At 32.3% G+C, this 17,623-nt stretch overlaps 3 protein-coding genes across 9 annotated transcripts; 2 read left to right on the plus strand and 1 right to left on the minus strand.

The window, feature by feature from the left end:
- Nucleotides 1–3,301: 3,301 nt before the first annotated feature.
- On the minus strand, nucleotides 3,302–8,677 carry CID7 (CTC-interacting domain 7). Of its 4 annotated transcripts, none has more exons than XM_021419945.2 (7): nucleotides 8,339–8,677; nucleotides 6,970–7,504; nucleotides 6,617–6,879; nucleotides 5,530–5,980; nucleotides 5,355–5,425; nucleotides 4,468–4,592; nucleotides 3,302–4,046 (listed from the first exon to the last, which is right to left on the minus strand). In XM_021419945.2, the coding sequence occupies exons 2-7, from the start codon at nucleotides 7,412–7,414 to the stop codon at nucleotides 3,752–3,754; spliced, it is 1,650 nt and encodes a 549-aa protein (XP_021275620.1). In that variant the 5' UTR covers nucleotides 7,415–7,504; nucleotides 8,339–8,677; the 3' UTR covers nucleotides 3,302–3,751. The 4 variants fall into 4 exon arrangements, with proteins under 4 accessions (XP_021275620.1, XP_021275619.1, XP_021275618.1 ...); XM_021419944.2 differs by having other exon boundaries at nucleotides 6,964–7,504; XM_021419943.2 differs by adding an exon at nucleotides 7,942–8,001 and having other exon boundaries at nucleotides 6,617–7,504; nucleotides 8,339–8,676.
- A 3,304-nt stretch (nucleotides 8,678–11,981) lies between these two features.
- Nucleotides 11,982–13,257, plus strand: LOC110410942 (uncharacterized). Of its 4 annotated transcripts, none has more exons than XM_021420895.2 (2): nucleotides 11,982–12,293; nucleotides 12,398–13,257. In XM_021420895.2, exon 2 carries the CDS (start codon nucleotides 12,408–12,410, stop codon nucleotides 12,849–12,851), a length of 444 nt encoding a protein of 147 aa, XP_021276570.1. In that variant the 5' UTR covers nucleotides 11,982–12,293; nucleotides 12,398–12,407; the 3' UTR covers nucleotides 12,852–13,257. The 4 variants fall into 4 exon arrangements, with proteins under 4 accessions (XP_021276570.1, XP_021276569.1, XP_021276573.1 ...); XM_021420894.2 differs by having other exon boundaries at nucleotides 11,982–12,262; nucleotides 12,389–13,257; XM_021420898.2 differs by having other exon boundaries at nucleotides 11,982–12,262.
- A 2,396-nt stretch (nucleotides 13,258–15,653) lies between these two features.
- Nucleotides 15,654–16,882, plus strand: LOC110410896 (copper transporter 5.1-like). The gene has a single exon (XM_021420828.2). The coding sequence runs from the start codon at nucleotides 16,235–16,237 to the stop codon at nucleotides 16,673–16,675; it is 441 nt and encodes a 146-aa protein (XP_021276503.1). The 5' UTR covers nucleotides 15,654–16,234; the 3' UTR covers nucleotides 16,676–16,882.
- Nucleotides 16,883–17,623: the final 741 nt, after the last annotated feature.

Below are 17,623 nucleotides of genomic sequence, written 5' to 3' on the forward strand. Positions count from 1 at the left end.
CGGTTACATGCATTTATTTGGGTTTTGATGTTTGGTGGAAAACTATTAGATATTGATAGCGATAGTTACATTTCTTGTATAATCAGAGCAATTGAACATATAATTATCATAATATTTTTTTATTTATTATAAATTTTTTAAATTAAATATTCATCTTAAAAATCGAAAATAATATCAAAACAAACGTTATCTCTTTTATTATTTTTTTTCATAACTCATATCATGAGATAAATTTATAATTCCTACACATAAAAGGGAGTATTAGAACATTAATAATCTCGTATTTATTAAATTAAAGATATTTTAGATATATAAATATAGTAAAAATATTTTTATAATTATAACTAATTGATTTTAAGTTTAATACTATCTAAAATTTAACATAATTTAACATTATATTTCAATATAATTTAAAATGGCATCATAATAGACAATGGCTTTGCTGTTACCTCTTTTGTAATTTATGTTATGTGATAAATTTGTGATTTCTAAAAGCCAAGGGAGTATTAGAGTGATAATAATTCCATGTCTATTAAATTGAGAATATTTTGAACATATAAATATAATAAACGTTTTTTCGCCTATTGTTAATTAGTTTTAGAGTAGATGTTCACCATAATTTAACAAAAACTTATTTTGGTCCGGGGCATGGAATTTGGAATAAATTTTTTTACTTCTTTAAGTATGTGCCAAACCAAATAAGATGATTTTTTTTTTTTGCTCATATATATCATATCCTTAGCAAATTTTTACTTTTTTTTGTTTTTGATTTAACCAATCCAACCAATCTCATTTTTAAATAAATTTTAACATTAAATATATGTATTAAATATGATAGAAAAATATAAAAAGTATTTGAATAAATAATTAAAGCTATTAATTAACATTTAAGAGGGTAAAGGTTCAAAATTTTTTAATTTTAAAGGGTACAAATAAAAATTTTAATAAAAAAATTTACAATTTAAAAATCCAATAAAATCAATTTAACTAAAAAATTGATCAATTCAACTTTTCAGCTATTTATCCTCAATTAGATAAAAGAGACTATCGATTCATCCAATCAATCCAGTCCATTTGATTTCTTTTAGGTCAAGTCTTTATATTCATGTATTTTGTTCAACTTAATTATTATACTCAAAATTAAAATAATTTACTTTATTGATTTTGAAAATTACTTCACTTTAGTCCATTTCCCTAATTGCATCAAATTTTGCCATTAAAAATAAAAACGTCACTGCTGATAGGGCACATTTTGAGAATGTGATATCAACATAATGACGTGCTATGCCACGTAACATAGATATGATAACATAATAGTGCCACATGATATAATATGATGACCTGACAATTTTGACATGACATTAACATGTGGAAGTGTCAATGCCACGTGGTAAATAAAATTTTAAAAAAAAATTTGTGCTACATCATAGAGACTAAATTGAACAAAAATATATAATACAATAACTAAATTGAACAAAATTGAAATATTAAGAGACTAAATTGAAAAAAAATTGAAAATTATGAATATTTAAGTCGATTATAGATATACTTATTAATAAATCAAATATTTAAATGTAAAAGATTTATAATGTTCAATAATATTTATAAATATTTTACGTAATTATTTGATGTTAGAATATTTACATTAATCTATATTTTTTATAAAAATTAAGTTTAAATTTTTTTTATAAAAAAATTTGAAAAAAAATTACATACCTAAAGTCAAATTTAAATGAATAACTTACATTGTATTAGAATAAAATAATATAAAAAATTAAATAAATTTTTTTATTTATAAAAATATAAATACAACCCTCCCTCCACCTCAAGTTATTTTGCTGTGATTACCTCTAGTTGTTGTTTAAGGTTTTGCTATCCTTTGTACCTACTTGCGAGGTTGTAAACGTTGGGTTATTGTATGATCAGGGGTGATCTTGTTCTGCACTTGTTTTGCAGAGTGATTTTTGTGATGAGTGGAGGGAGGGTTGTATTTTTTCAAATTTTTTTTTGTTTTTTATATTATATTATTTTAATATAATATAAGTTATACATTTAAATTGAACTTTAAGTATAAATTTTTTTAAAAATTGTTTTTTATAGAATGAGAATTTAAATTTAATTTTTATAAATAAGATAAATTAATGTATATATTGAAGAATTAAATAATTAAATAAAAATATATTTAAATATATTTTTTAACATCATACATGTTTTACACTTAAATATTTGACTTAATAATCTATTATCTACTTAAATATTTATATTTTTTAAATATTTTTTTTCAATTCGGTAACTCAATATTTCAATTTTGTTAAATTTAGTTCATGTACTAAATATTTTCGTTCAATTTAATCCCTATGATGTAATAATTTTTTTTGTAAATTATTTTAATCTATCATGTGACACCAACACTTTAACATATTAATGTCACATCATCATATTAGTATCATGTGATATTATCATATCATCATGTTGATGCGACATGACATATCCTATCATCATACGATGTCACATCATAAAATATGTCACGTTAGCATGCACATTAATAATAATGTCATTTTTTTAATAGTAAAATTAGATATCATTAAAAAAAATTAAATTAAAATAATTTTTAAAATTAAAAAAATAAATTATTTTAATTTAAGTATATGAATTAAATTGAATAAAATACATGAACACAAGAATTTTGTGAATATTTTAACTATTTTTCTTTCATTGGTATAAACAGTTACACCATGTTAAGAAAGGAAGTGAAAAGGAAGAAACTGAGGTGGAAAGAAAGGGAGGTAAAATCAGGGTGGAAACAGAGGGAAGGGAAGGGAAGGGGACCCATATTTGATATTTCTGAAAAATGGAAATGACTATTACACACTTTGATCTACATTAATTTACAAGTTTACCATCAAAGCATATTCTCAGCATGTTCCTCCGCTTATTAATTTCTTGGCATTGCTGTCAATGTTTTCACCCATCTCTTGGAGTTTTATGGATATTTTGTCCTTAATTTTTTGGCAGTTCCATGTGTGGCAATGGATATTTATTGTTTATTTATATTAATTTGTTAGTTCTTTATTTTATTACTCTTTTTACTTATCCCGTAACAATCAATTAGCAACCATATTTCGTGGTTTTATGTGAAAAAAAAATATATTCATAGATTTGTTCAAATACGTAATGCGCATAGATTTGTACGTATTGTATTACTAGATTTATACTCTTTGAAAAATTAAGAACCTTAATGATGCAAATTTTGACAAAAGAGTCCGGTTCTGACAGCATTAAGCAAATTTTGGCACAAGAGTTACCCTTGATGAATCGTACTATCATGTAATCCAATTCTATCAGTTAAATCTGAGAATGAACCCAAAAAGAAAATAAAAAAAAAAGGAATTTAACAAAGTAAAAATTAAGATACAAAATTAACAAAACGGAGAGAAGTTGCTGGCTGGTGTCAGCCCCTCCATGATGCTACCAAAATGCAATTGCTGCTGTCATCTGTCTACACATTAATGGTACACTTCTCTGATTGTTTTTTTCCCCACTTTTTCTCTTTCCCCTAGCTTCTCTTTCCTTTTTTTTTTTTCCAAATCCTTTTTCGATTTTTTTATCCTTTTTTTTTCAGAGTTCAACTACTTTGTCTTCCATTTCCTCCCATGTACAGATACAAGAATTTGACTATGACGACTAAGACTTGATGAGTTTTTCTGTTGTGTCAAAAACTCCTATACCTTACGCTGTCATGTCCATGGCTTCAATATATCACAACTCGAAGTAGCCCTGGCTGTGGTTCTGTATAGTCAAGGCACTCTTCTTCAAGGAGATATCGCTGTACAGCAACTGGAAGCCTTGCTGGAGTACGGGAACCCCTAGTATGGTGGCCAGTTCCAACACATATGTAAACCTGCAGACGCTGCTCTGCTGCCCGTGCTGTGCTCCTGAGCACTGACAGTTCATGCTTCAGCATGTGAATGGCTTCACTAACATGCAACCCATGCAGGTCTATCATCCGCTCCTGCGCTCTGACATTCTCTGGAGGAACTGGGTTCCTATATTTTTATAGTTCATAAACGGTCAAACAGAACAAACTAGTATTGACCCTACCAATTAGTATTAATCTAAAAAGAATTTAGATTACTGAAAATAAGAACCAACAATTACCAAAATAACCAATTGACAAACTCAGGTATATTAGTTCATCACAGCTATAAGTATGATAACTTAAAAGAGAAAGGAGAAAGGTTGGGAGAAAGGGAGGGATAGGAACCAATTATACTTAAAGCTGCAGGGATGAATACTAACTCCACAGCTATCAGCAACCAATGCCTTATCATCCACCAGAAAATATCTTACTACCCCATTGATAAACAGACCTTAAAAGCAATTACAATAATAGCAACAGAAGAATGGATTGAAGCCTGTTAACTGCCATGTCAAATAACCAGGTGCAACAGGAAAGATATGACAAACCTCTGGCGATATATAGATTCTTGAGCTTTTCCATGAGCTGCCTTCATATGCATATTATGCAGTTGCCCTTTCACACTAAGTTCCTTTGCTAGAGCCTTATTGCCAAAAACAAATGCTTGATGTGCCTATTTTAAAATATATAAAAAAATCAGTTAACAATAAGGATAAGTTTAACAGGCTAAGTTCAGTAGGGAAAAGAGACATTGGTGATGAATAATAGAGCAGACTTCAAATGCAAGATTTGACACTGGAGTCACACTTTAGAAATTTGTCATCTGCCTGTCTGGTAGTTCATGCACTCTGTACAAGTGTAACAGCATCAACTTTGGAAAGCAAGAGCTATTCATCAAAACACATATTCATTCACGATATTTAAACAGATGGTTGTGACAGATACATTCTTGCTATGTACATTATAAAATGTCACCAGACTTCTTTGATTCCCAAATTGATAAAGTCCGCTAACTGCATTAGTCAACACAAAAAATTCAATGAAGCTTACCATAAGAGAGGGGATGGGGCCATGGGGGGAATACTAATGGAGTTCATACCTATGAATTATATTATTTGATCGCACATCTAGCTAAGCTGATTGATGCCTAATATAACTTGGTGGACAACTTTAAAGTTACAGATAAAGGTAGTAGAAGCATATGCAAATATTGAACAGTTATACAAGAAAACGGCTAAAAAGGTGAACTCATCACCCAGGGTTAATACGGCAAAAGAAGCACAAATACATGAAGTAATAAAAGGGAAAAAGAAAAAGTGGCTGGCAATTAGGCTGAAACTTGGTTGAACAACTCATTTTGTCACTTGCTAAACAAAAATGTCGAACCTATAAATATGTCAGTTAAACTATGTGCAATAGATTTCCAAGGAGATACCTGTTCAAAGTATGCATTACGTAAACGTGCATGGTCTCGAGCTTCTTCCCGCAGTTCAGAGTACAAATTTGCTGCCAGCTCAATAATGTTAAAGCAAATAGATATGCACAAAGGCATAGATCACTCCTATTTAAATCTGTATAAATGATTAACTTTATTTAGTGCAGAATATTACCCACTGCATCTCCAGTTTCAAGCCAAACAGGAGCAGAACGGGCTGAACCACGAGTCTGCAACCTATTAGCATAAACCCCTCTTCCAGTTGCAGCACTGTAGGTATTAGCCGACCCATGAGAACTTCTACTTGAGCCAACAGTTGAATCGGCAGAACCATTTCTATCATACTTCCATATTCCGGAATCTTGAGATGCCATTTTCCTGACAGCTGAAGCAAAATCTATGGCACCTCTAGATGAAAGGGAAGAACCGGACTTGAACATAAGCATATTTTCCTTGTCAGAAGTTCGATAAGGATTGGCACTGTGTTGAAGGTCATCTCCTCCATATTTTGGAGGACCACTCTGACCATCTGGCACAGTAAGCGCAGGAAAGTCTAGTGTGCTCAGATTGGGAGCTGACAAGGTCTTTGAATTCAGATTCTGGTTGAAACCACCATCAACTTGAAGCTGCAATAAAAATCAATATGACCCATGAAATGATAAGCAATTAAAGACAATTAAGAAGAAAATGAAAATTTTTGAGTATGCTGGAAACACGCCCATGAGCCACAAAGCACATCACAAAAACCTTAGAAGATATAACTTCAAAAAAAAAAAAAAACAGAGAAAGGAGGCGAAAATCCCATAATGAAAAAACTACCCCTCTGTAACAGGCCACAGAATATTATGAACCAGGCTACATACAAGACTGGTTGAATTGAGTCGCCTCAAAACTTTATGTGGAGCCAGCTTTCCTGTCAAACCACAGTTAGCATCTAAAACATTATCATCCATTGCATCCACAGCAGATTCTCAACATGATCATTCCAGAAATATGGCATAAAAAGAAAGAATAAGAAAAACGGTGATTCCAGAGAAAAAATTAAGGAACATAAAAAACTGAAGTTAAGAAACATCCTTCCATCCTGATTTTGACCACAAACCATTCCTTTAGTAGTTCTGCAACTACCTAGCAATTTAATCAGAAATATAAAACATAAAACTTGAAGTTGCAAGCAACTGGTGCATTGCTGTATCTCCAAACAAAGGATAATTGCAAGTGTTTGAAACATGACCAACAAAAAACATTCGAGCATCACTCACCTCAAGCTGAGTGAGCATCTCAATAGTCAGATTTAAGTCACAACTATTGGCAAAATAAACTTCAGCAAGGCTTTCAGCAGCAAATCCAGGGAATTGAGAAGCCAAAAACTCCACAGGGTTCATTTCAGTATCATCGATAATTGTGTGCTCCCCCAACATATCATTGACGAATCCATGTCTAGAGTTTCCATTATATGGATGTCCCTCCTTCCCATTGCCAACTAGCTGATCACTGTTAACTAGTTGTTTGTCCCAAGGTTTGGCTGGCAAATGCAAAAAACTAGCTGAAGTAGGATCCTCTCCATAGGACGAAACAGGATATCTCAATTTTTCAGCGTAGTTATTACCATTACCATAATGCTGCAGTAGTTCCTGCTGATCACCAAATGCATATCCACTACCAGCAGAAGCAGGAAACCTTGAAGCTTCGCTACCATCATGCAAGGACAAACCTGCCAAAGAGAGGCTCCCAGACCCAATTCCTTGAGAATCATCCTCATTAATAACCTTAAAGTCTGGGGTAATGTCATCAGGCAGCTGGCGACGCCAGAACTGATGAGCCTCTTCGTCAGAATTATTTGAAACAGAAGACTCTGACCGATCAAGCACTGCTTTTCCTATGGTCCCAGAAGTAGCAAATTTTGCTGTTGCATCAGCGGCGCTAGTGCTTCCGGAAGAACCTGGTGACCTAAGGGAAAAGGGAACAAACTCTGCGGCATTAGGATTCAAAGTTGTTACCTTGCTAGGGGTATTTAGTTTGGTGTCACTAATTTGGGTCCCTTTCTTTAATAAGCTCATTCTTTACTTAAATGAAAAAAGATTCTACATAGATAGAGGAAACTGATGCAGAGGATACACCCTTGATTTCCACAAAACTCTACCCAAAACCTGCAAAACCGTCCATCATATCACATTATCAATAAGTCAAACTTACAAAAGAATCTTAAATTAAAGACAAACACACACGCATATATCCAGTCCTTACTAAAAAGAACTCAATAGCCAAATCGAGAAAGACATTAATACCGAAAAGCACCAAATCTCAACGGCACTCTTTATAGAAACTTTTACAATAGTAATTTCTACGAAAAAAATGATGATGACGACAATGATGAAGATGATAGTAGAAACATTAATAACCATATTAGACTCCTATGCATGCCGAATCCATTGTTTTGAACAAAACAAACATAATACTATGATTAATTAACAACTGAATGGCAACTAAAGCTTATCATTTCTTATAACCAAGATCAAACTAACATTAATTGAAGATTATAAGCTAAATTACGAGATTTTAATTAAATCAAGTGCAATAAACAGACCAAAATTTTGCCAAGACACTGTTCAAAACCCTAGAATTCACTTCTCACCAAGATTTTAACCTGAAAAGAAAAAGAAGGTACAAAATTCTCAAGTAATAATTAAACAACAAGCTCATTCAATTAAAAACCCTATTAATAATAATCAAAACTGAAATTTCCAGGAAAAAAAAATCTAACCAAAATCAAGCTTTCTAATTAAACAAAACCTTAAAACGTAAGGCAAGCATAAATCAAAGCTATAATCTCGCATTATCCAAGCCAGTAATTACAATAGATCTCAAGTCAATCCAACACACACACACACACACGCACACACACGCAAAAGGAAAAATTCGAAATAAACAGAGCTAAAAAAGAATAAATGAAAAATCGAGGGATCTAAAGGAGAAATTTATACCTTTGCGAAACAAATCAAAAGGATCCATAGCTAAAGAGATCAGATGAGAAGACAAAAAAAAAATTATAATAGAGAGGATAAGAAGATAACCAACAAAACAAATGATTTTCGGATATTTTTTTTAATAAATTTAATTGGGATTTGAGCTTTTGGTTTTTGTTTTTCTTTGGCTGTGCACTATGTTATCTCAGCTTTTGGTTTCACAAGCTTCTCTGTATCTTTCCTTTCTATCTCTTTCTCTTCCCTTTTTTGTTTTTCCTTCTCCCTTTGGTCTTCCCTTTTTTTTTTTTTTGTTTGAAAATGGCTTTAGCTAAACAGCCTAAGAGCACTACTACCACCACCACCACAAAAATATAAAACAAAGACACCCAACCCCTTCGCCACTCGATTTGACTTCTTTTCCCTTTTTTTTTTTTTTTAATTCTCTCTCTCTAATCCTACAGTTGTTTAATTAACAATATAATCTAATGCTAAGTAATAATTAATCACTTGGGATTTGGGATTCCGGAAATGAAAGGGTAAACCCCAAACATTCACGCTTGACTGCTATGACTTTCTTTAATTTTTTAGTTTTTTATTTTCTTTTATCTCACTCTATGTGATCGAAATAAGCAAGAAGCCCCTCTAGTTTTACCAAAATTAAGGAATAAATAGTGAAAAAAAGAAAACCATATCAAAAATTTGGAATTGCGTTAAACTTATGTATTAAAATTTGAAGGTTTTTTTTATGCAATGAACTAAAAATTGTCATATTCATTTGATTATTATACTTTCAAAATTTTTAAAATCTAAAATATTGAATTAAAAAAATCAAAATGTAAAAATTTTCAATTTTTTATCATTATTTGGTATCAAAAACCTTTTTCAATTTGTAGTGTCATACAGATTTGGAGTGATATAAAAAAGTTTTTCTTTAAAAAAATATATTTTTTACGAATCATTAATTTTTTTTCAAAATCCTTATTAAATAAGGTATACAACCTTCACTTTTATAAATTTTTTAAAATCTCTCTATTTATTTTTTTTTTTAATGTTTAACACGACGTTTAACTTAAAAAGAGAAAATATGTAAAAAAGAAAAAGTGATTCCCCCACAAAAATATAAATATAATTACCAAAAGCAATTTGCTATAATTGAATTTGTTCTCACATCCAAAAGAGACTTCGCTTCCACCCATGCTTGAGCCAACCAAGCCAACTGTTGCTTTCTTTCTAATTTTACACAACACCTTAACCGCTCACAGTAAGTGACAAATCGGTTGTTAACCGCAGGCATATCAAATTATGCCCTTTTCCCCCATGTCTTGTCCTTTTTCCTTTTTTTTTTTCTTAAATTTAATTCTCACAAACTCTTTTTTTCTTTTTTTGGTCAAGTTTCTAACAAAATTCATTCTCACTTAACCAAACTGCAGTAATAAATAGGCAAATGACAAATGCTTAAGCCGGAGAGAGCAGCCCATCCCACAAAGATTGTGATACCTTTGTTCTTGTTCTACCAAACTCAAAAGACTACGTCGGCTTAACTCCAAAACTTTGAGTATGATTTAACTGTTAACCAAATGATGTTGGCACCACTTGCTCCTGGTTAAGTGAATGTGATCAAAACATACCGGCGCCGGAATCATTATGCCATTGCTCTCCTGTTTTTATACCAAATAAGTTGTCAAGCACATGAGCCAACCCCTGGAATAAATAGATTAGCTAGTTAATTAAAGAGGCCATAACTGACAAAGAGACCAATCATTTATTCATTTAAAAGATTCAATCCTCTAGGTTTAGACACCCCTTGCCTTAATGCAGATTTGACCATCATATATTTTTTTTGTATTTTAGTGATTTAATTTTTCTCTTATTGAGGAGAGAGTAATACAAATTATTGTTTATAATTGGTGGTTAATGATTCTTGAAAAAAAAATATAGAGTAGAGATGACAATATATATTATATATTCGAGTTTATATCTTATATCATTCGACTCAATTAAATAGAATTAGAGTATTTTATAATTAAATTTATATAATATTTAAATAGTAAAATTACTATTTGTTACGGGTTTCAATGATGGTTATAGAGTATCCACCACTATCCAAATATAATTTAAATAATAATTTTTAATATTAAATTTTTCATAAATTACTTATAATTAATGTAATATTTACTGAAATTTTAATTATTCTATCTATGGTTTTAAATTTTAATTTTTAATTTAATTTATATTAATAATATATAGATTAATTTTGAATTTTTTTTATTTAAAGATCATATTTGTTTGTAAATGTTAATAATCAAACTCAAGTATTAGATGCAACTGAGCATTTAATTTATTAATTAATGTATAATCTTTTTACTTAAAAAATAAAATTTGAATCTCTTTTCTTTTAAATAAAAAAAAACAACTCGAGGATTAACGGTTGATTTTTATTCTAATTTATCTAAAATATAGATAGTTAAATTTTAACTGAGTTTGATATATTTTTCAATACTTCTAAAAGTGGGTGGTCATTCTTAAAATGAAAGGTAATCTTTAAATATATAATTTAATTTTAATGTAACTCATTTTTAGCTAATGGTATAAAATATAAATAACTTTTGCAAAAAAATTTTTAAAAGTTTGTTCAGTTATCCAATTTACTTTTTACTTTGACAGTAAATTAATAGTAAATTACTTTTTACCCTTAGATATTAAGCGAGACCGGATAATCTCGGATGTTAATAGATGGACATGGTCCTGTGTACCCTCCTATCTTTCGTCCATTTCCAGCCATCAAGCCAATTAATACAGACACAGATTTCGATTTCATTCCCCTGCTTATTAATGGGCGCTTAGAACAATTATCTGTACCATTAGCATTAATGTCACGCTGCTAGTAACTGATATGTCTCACTAAGTGTGGAAAAGCTCTGGGATTATCTAAAGGCATAGCATTAGGTTTCGAAAATTAGGTAAAATTCTCCTTAAATTGTTCATGTGCATGGACTAGCATAAATAAAAAGAAAAAAGGGGAAAAAACAAAAGGCGAACAGATAAGAATAGAAGGAGCCTAATTAATTCCTTAAATAATTACGGGTTATTAAGGAATTAACTGATTAAATAAACATAGCTGAAAAATTAAAATAACGACAAAAAATTACAACAGAACCAGTCCGACGCGCATGTCAGGCTCTGAACGTACGCTCGTCTCCGAGACAAAGACCTTTTTAAACGAGGTCGGTCATTATTTAACCGAACGGTAGGGGACGACACGCGCCGGTTGCAGGTCGTGGGAAAGGTGAGATACGGGAAAGAAGAGAAATCTCTAAAGAGCACGTTTGGCTTGGACGAACCGCAAGATCGGTAAATGTCCTGACAGCTGGCAGGTACTGTCCTAATAGAGGCCGCACTTTAGCACGACAATCCCGTCCTCCACAAAACATTGCACTATAACCCTTTAACCAATAATATTGTTCCACGTGTAATTATGCATTTTCTGATTTGATGAGAAGTGAAAGTTAGGGTGGGGAGGGGAGCAGCGGAAAAGTGTGAGGATTGACCGTCATGGTAAAAAACAGTGACGTGGATAGCAATTACAGTGGCTTCAAGGCGCCAATGATTGGGGCGTTTATCTTTTGATTCTTTTCCTCCCTATTTATATATTCAAGAACATTTTCACATTTCTGTAGAAATCAATCAGACAGAGGTATTTAGCGGAGAGAAAGACGCGGAAAATCTCTGTGTTAATGCAATTGAGATCCATAACTGTTTTCTCCCTTAGATTTTGCTCTTGAATTAAATAGACACATAGAAAGAAAGAGAAGCAGAGAGAGAGCCAATTTAGGCTCTGAGATGTATATGCAGTTTATAGTTCTTCTTCTCATGCTTGTTGCTGAAGAAAAATCTCAAGAAAGGGAGTGGGAGAAGGAGAGATAAACAAAATTTCTCATCAGGGTTTGAATCAAAATCAAAACTTTTTTCTTGGGTATTTACTGTTTTTTTTTTTTCAAAATTTTAGATGTTTTTCGACAAAAATGTTCTGTCTTGATTATTATGAACTGGATTTCATTGATATTACAGCTATTGTAGGAGCACTCCAATGGCTGCAGCGGTTTCCAAGGATGCAAAGAAAATGGAGTCCGTTAAGCACAAAAACCTCCAAACTGAAGTTGAGTTTGCAGAGTGTGATTGTTGCGGTTTAACTGAGGAGTGCACGCCCGCTTACATTGCTCGCGTCCGTGAAAAGTTTGAAGGGCGTTGGCTTTGCGGGCTTTGTTCGGAGGCAGTTAAAGACGAGACAGTTAGGTCTGAGGAAGATATTACAACCAACGAAGCGTTGGATAGACACCTGAAGTTTTGTGAGCAGTTCAAGTCTTCGAGTCCTCCAGCTAATCCTGCTGAGGATTTGATCTCTGCAATGAAACATTTGCTTCGAAGAACTTTGGATTCTCCAAGGAAAAGTGGACCACCATCTGCCTCGTTTGTTCGATCCAAAAGTTGCTTTTCCACTCTGTCAAATGGAGAAGTTAGGAGTGAGGTTTAAATGGAATCTAGTATTGAGAAGCGAAGTTGAATAAAGGATTGTTGAATAAGGCTACCAAATTGGAAGTTTGGATTTTGCTTAGGCAAGGTTTTAACTTCAGATAAGTCATGTTTTCGGTTTATTTGTTGTCATCTTTCTTGACATAAGGCATTGGATGAATGAAACTGGAATCTTCCTTCATAGCCTTCAATAAAATGCTCTATAGGTTTATCAGATTCTGGTTTTAAATTTATAATTTCCTTCAAATATTTTCTACTTTGGCAACCAGAGTCTACTCTGTTGGAAGTCTTGTAAAAATCCATTTCTTTTAACAAGGAATGTATTCTAGCCAGTTGTGCATTGCCCTTTGGCTGATGTTGAGTATTTGTTCATACTCTTCTGATAAGAAATAAATGCGGTTTCATTATGAGTAAAAAGCACTCGTTGTTCTTGAATGCAAATGAAAATGAAACATTAATATCCCCTGCAAAACAACATGCGCCACACATCTCTATACAACTTCCTCAAGGCTTATTTGTCTTCTTGTTATTTTGGCTTTCCCATTTGCAGAGAGAGAGAGAGAGAGAGATTTGATGTTATGTAACGTTCTCCCCTTCGAGAAGATGAAAGGATAGGGTAAAAAGGAGCCTACGTGAGAGAAATTAAGTCTGTGTGGTGCAGTAGCAGGTGGACAGGGCAAAGCACAGTGGGGTTCCAGAAAAAGATCCTAGAAATAAAAAATATCTGGGGATTGTCACTGGAGCGTTGGACCTTAAGACTGTGACCTTAAGAGTTCTTGGCATTAGTTCATGCGGCAATAGTTCATGCGGTTGGTTGTTGAGCCATTACTCTAGTATGAGCATCATGGCTCATTTTTGAGAATAAAAGGTTGGGTCCAAATAGGAAAAGAACCTCTTGGCCCCACTGCTGATCAAGTTGATCAGTGAGATGGAGCAAAAAAAAAAATGTCTAAGAATTCTTTTTCTTAAATCCAAAACTTATCCTATATAGATATTCAGATAATGGAATGTCATACAAGCTTTCATTTTTTTACAATTTATATGTTGAAAATGTTATAATTAATGTTAAGAGTTGCTTAAATTGTACACCAAAAAGACAAAATTTATAACTTAAAGATATAAATACACAATGCAACTCTTGATAATGTAATATAAATAGTATCAAATATTAGTACTTTATTTGAACTGCATTTAGAATTATTTCAAACTCCGATAATAGTATTTTTTTAGGACATATAAGACTTGATCATCTCTATCTTTAATCACTATATATGTAATGATTTGTTTATATTAATAATTTGATTTTCTCATTAAAATTGATTTAGAGGGGTGAGAAAGTTTTCAGATTGCTAATTATGTTAATTTTATACATTAGTCCACATATTAATTATTAATATGACTGCACTGATCATAAAAATTGATTAGTTCATATTACGTTTTGTACTAATTTAAATTAATTAATTATAAGTTCTAAGTCATCCGTAATTATTGATCTTGCTTAGATGTTTGAAAGGAAACCCTAGCTATTATTGTTTAATATTCTTACTACACAAACACACAAAAAAAAATCAATAATTTTTGGAGTGTATAATGTTAAAAAAGAATTTACCTCTTGATACTTATGATTGATGCCGGCTTGCCTGTCCTATCCAGGGGTATATGTGCTTTCATATCATGATTTCTAACAAGACAAATGCCTACAAGAGTACAAATTAACTGACGTGTCAAAAATACAATAATTTTATCTATTGCTATTACCATTTTCTTGTATTTTTATTTGCCAAAATATTACATATCTTAAATTACGAAACATGAGTATTCTAACATCACCTTGATTTATTAATTCAGTATTTTATAAAGCTTGGTAAGAAATTTAATTTTTACATAATATTTAGATTATAGCTTTTTGTTAAGAACAATTAAACGAAGGTTTCAGCCAAAAGAAACCAAACTGTAAATCAACAAATGTGGTTAACTTATTCTTTACATCAATTATTTCATTTCGTGCTTTTGAGTAAATAATATTTTCAATTATTTTTTAATATGCATTTTATTGATGTATCATCTAGAATTGTTAAAATTATATGATTATTATTGATTGAAATTTCTATATTTTGTAAACAAAAAAAAAACCCTAAACTACACTAAAACTAGTACTATAAGGTTAGTATAGTCCAATTGTTATATATTTTAGTAGCATTTCTTACTCAAGGAAGTAGTAGATAAAGCTTGCTGCTACTTGCTAGGATGCGGCTTTGCTTTTCGTACAGGCAAGGACGTTCTATTCTATTGCGGTACACACTACAGACTGTTCATTGCCTTTGTACCGCACACCCCACTCTTTTATCACTTGTGTAATAACAAATATAACTTTAACTTCCATGTCGCTAAATGCACCGCCATGGCCATGTATTTGCAAAGCTGCCACTCGACAATAAAAAAAGGTTAAAATATTACTTATGATTATATATAATTTATATTAAATACAATAATTAATAATTGATACTCTAAATTTGTTCTATTTATTTTGTTAGGGGTCTATGTTTTTATTAGAAGATTATGATTGGCCAAGACATAGGTCAACGGAGAAATAATCAATTCCAACAAACTGAATTGGTTTAAATGTGGACAATGATTGATGATTTGATTTGAACTGTGTAATTTTTATAATGTCAAAAACTCATGAGAGTACAAATGAAAAATCCAAAAAATAACCATACAAAGTTTTTACATTAAAAAATATTCTCAAAACTCTCATTTAACTCTTTCAATGGAATATTAATTTAAACCCAAGAAATAGAAGGGCAAATGGATGTGTCTATTTGACAAGATTGATAATAACATTGTCCCTATCTTAATCAGCCTTATAGCCCAAGAGTACAAGTTAAAAAAGGTTTGGCGGCTCAATCCGAATTTGTTTCCAACGTTAATTATGAATTAATCGTTTCCCTTCGTATAATCCAAAGTCCGAATTGACCCACAAAGATAAACCAGCTGGCCCGCCTGACCCACACTTTCGTGAACGTTACAACTTCTCTTAATCCAAGAAGTAACAAGGGTTAATTTTGTTTGTTTGCCCGTAAAACCCTGAAAAAGGTCAAAAAAAAAAAAACAAAGAAGCAAAATGGTAAATATAACATCAAACAATGGCATTTTCCAAACATAAAGTACCAATCCTATTCTCAAATTGTACTACACAAATTTAGATATAGTACAGCTGGGTTGCAAGTTGCAACGTCTTCTTTTATGAATATAAATTCTTCAACTTTAATCTTTGATCTCTCTTTTGGTTCTGGGAAACTAAGGAAAAATGTTGTACTTCATTTAATTTATTGACATTGATTTTCTTTTCTTTTCTTTTCTTCACCGTAAAAAACTGTGGAGATGATGCACATGACCTTGTACTGGAGCCGGCAGGTGACTCTCCTGTTCAGTTCCTGGCAGACCGAGTCATGGCTGAGTTACGCGTTGACTCTTGTGGCTTGTGTTTTGGCTTCTGCTTTTTACCAGTACTTGGAGCACGTAAGGTATCAGGTCAGGCGGGGAGGGAAGCCGGCGGAGGGGACGGCTGAAGAGCCGCTTTTGCTGCAGCAGAAGGGAGCTGGGGCTGGAAATAGAGGTAAGTGTTCGGTGAAGAAGATCGTGGGAGGGGTGCTTTTTGGGTTGAGCTCGGCTTTAGGGTATTTGTTGATGCTGGCGATTATGTCGTTCAATGGAGGTGTGTTTCTGGCTATTGTTTTGGGCTTAACGGTTGGGTTTTTGGTGTTTAGGAATGAGGAGGATGATGAGATTGCTGGCGTTAATATCACTTGTGCCTGTGCCTAATGGAAGAAAGGGCAGTTTATTTTCCCCTTTTTCTATTCTGTTTTCTTTTTTCAGGCGTAGGTGCCTGGGCTCTGTCTGTTTCTGGGTTTGGATTGGGTGATCATGGTGTGTGTCAATATGTAATCATCTGACTCTCTAAGTTAAAAAGTCATTACTGTAATTGTCAATCGGTAGTTTTTCTATTTATGATTGTTTGTTTTGGGAGAATGCTTTTCTTGATTTCAAACTCATTAATGTTGGTATTAATACCACAAAATTTTTAAAGCATTAGTCAATCATGTATCAAAAAAAGCAACGAATTGGATATGTTTTAGGTTTAGAAAACAACGCTTTAACCAGTACAATGAAAATGGATGCAGACTGATTTTGTCATGAATTTGGGACTTGCCTAATGGTTAACCTAATCTGTTGGGGTGGCGGCCATTCAAATGTCTAGCTCATCCAAATGGTCACGGAGTTTACAGCTACCCCTTAAAATGGGAGAAAAAAAAGAAAAAGAGAGATTGATTATGTCATGGTCAATTATGCAGGGCAGAGAACGTGGCTCTAAAACAGAGAATCTGTTTTGGTTTAAAGAGAAATCAATGGGAAGCTGGAACAAGGAATTTGTTCTATTTACAGTTTCGAGTTGTCTTAATCCCAGACAGACAAATTTAGATGATGCAATGATGTGAACTGCGAAGGTTGGCCAATAAATTTATTAATACTCAGCTTTCTTACAGACGACCATTCTTTGCATGAAGCATGCTGCATTTTGGAACTTTCTTTCCAGGCTTCTTCAATAACAATTCTTGATATCGTCATTCTAATTTCTAAACAAAACCTTCTCAATAGGCTCCGTTGGAACCTTTCCAGGTTCATAAATTGTGCTCCTACATTTGGGTGGGTTAACAAACTAGGTAAGGTCTGGTTAACAAACTAGACAAGACAGTAGAAGGAAGTTGCCCA

This window comes from Theobroma umbraticum, unplaced genomic scaffold, assembly GCF_002168275.2.
Source record: "Theobroma umbraticum cultivar Fairchild unplaced genomic scaffold, ASM216827v3 scaffold_56.0, whole genome shotgun sequence".
In the NCBI taxonomy this organism is placed as follows: Eukaryota; Viridiplantae; Streptophyta; class Magnoliopsida; order Malvales; family Malvaceae; genus Theobroma; species Theobroma umbraticum.

What these genes read in the sequence shown, in the direction of transcription:
- CID7 (XM_021419943.2), bottom strand. Translation starts at nt 7,414, where the DNA reads ATGAGCTTATTAAAGAAAGGGACCCAAATTAGTGACACCAAACTAAAT. An exon ending in AGATGCTCACTCAGCTTGAG is followed by an intron (nt 5,981 to 6,616) that starts GTGAGTGATGCT and finishes TTTTTATTGCAG; the next exon opens with CTTCAAGTTGATGGTGGTTT. An exon ending in GAATCTATATATCGCCAGAG is followed by an intron (nt 4,047 to 4,467) that starts GTTTGTCATATC and finishes ATAAAAATATAG; the next exon opens with GAACCCAGTTCCTCCAGAGA.
- LOC110410942 (XM_021420895.2), top strand. Translation starts at nt 12,408, where the DNA reads ATGGCTGCAGCGGTTTCCAAGGATGCAAAGAAAATGGAGTCCGTTAAG.
- LOC110410896 (XM_021420828.2), top strand. Translation starts at nt 16,235, where the DNA reads ATGATGCACATGACCTTGTACTGGAGCCGGCAGGTGACTCTCCTGTTC.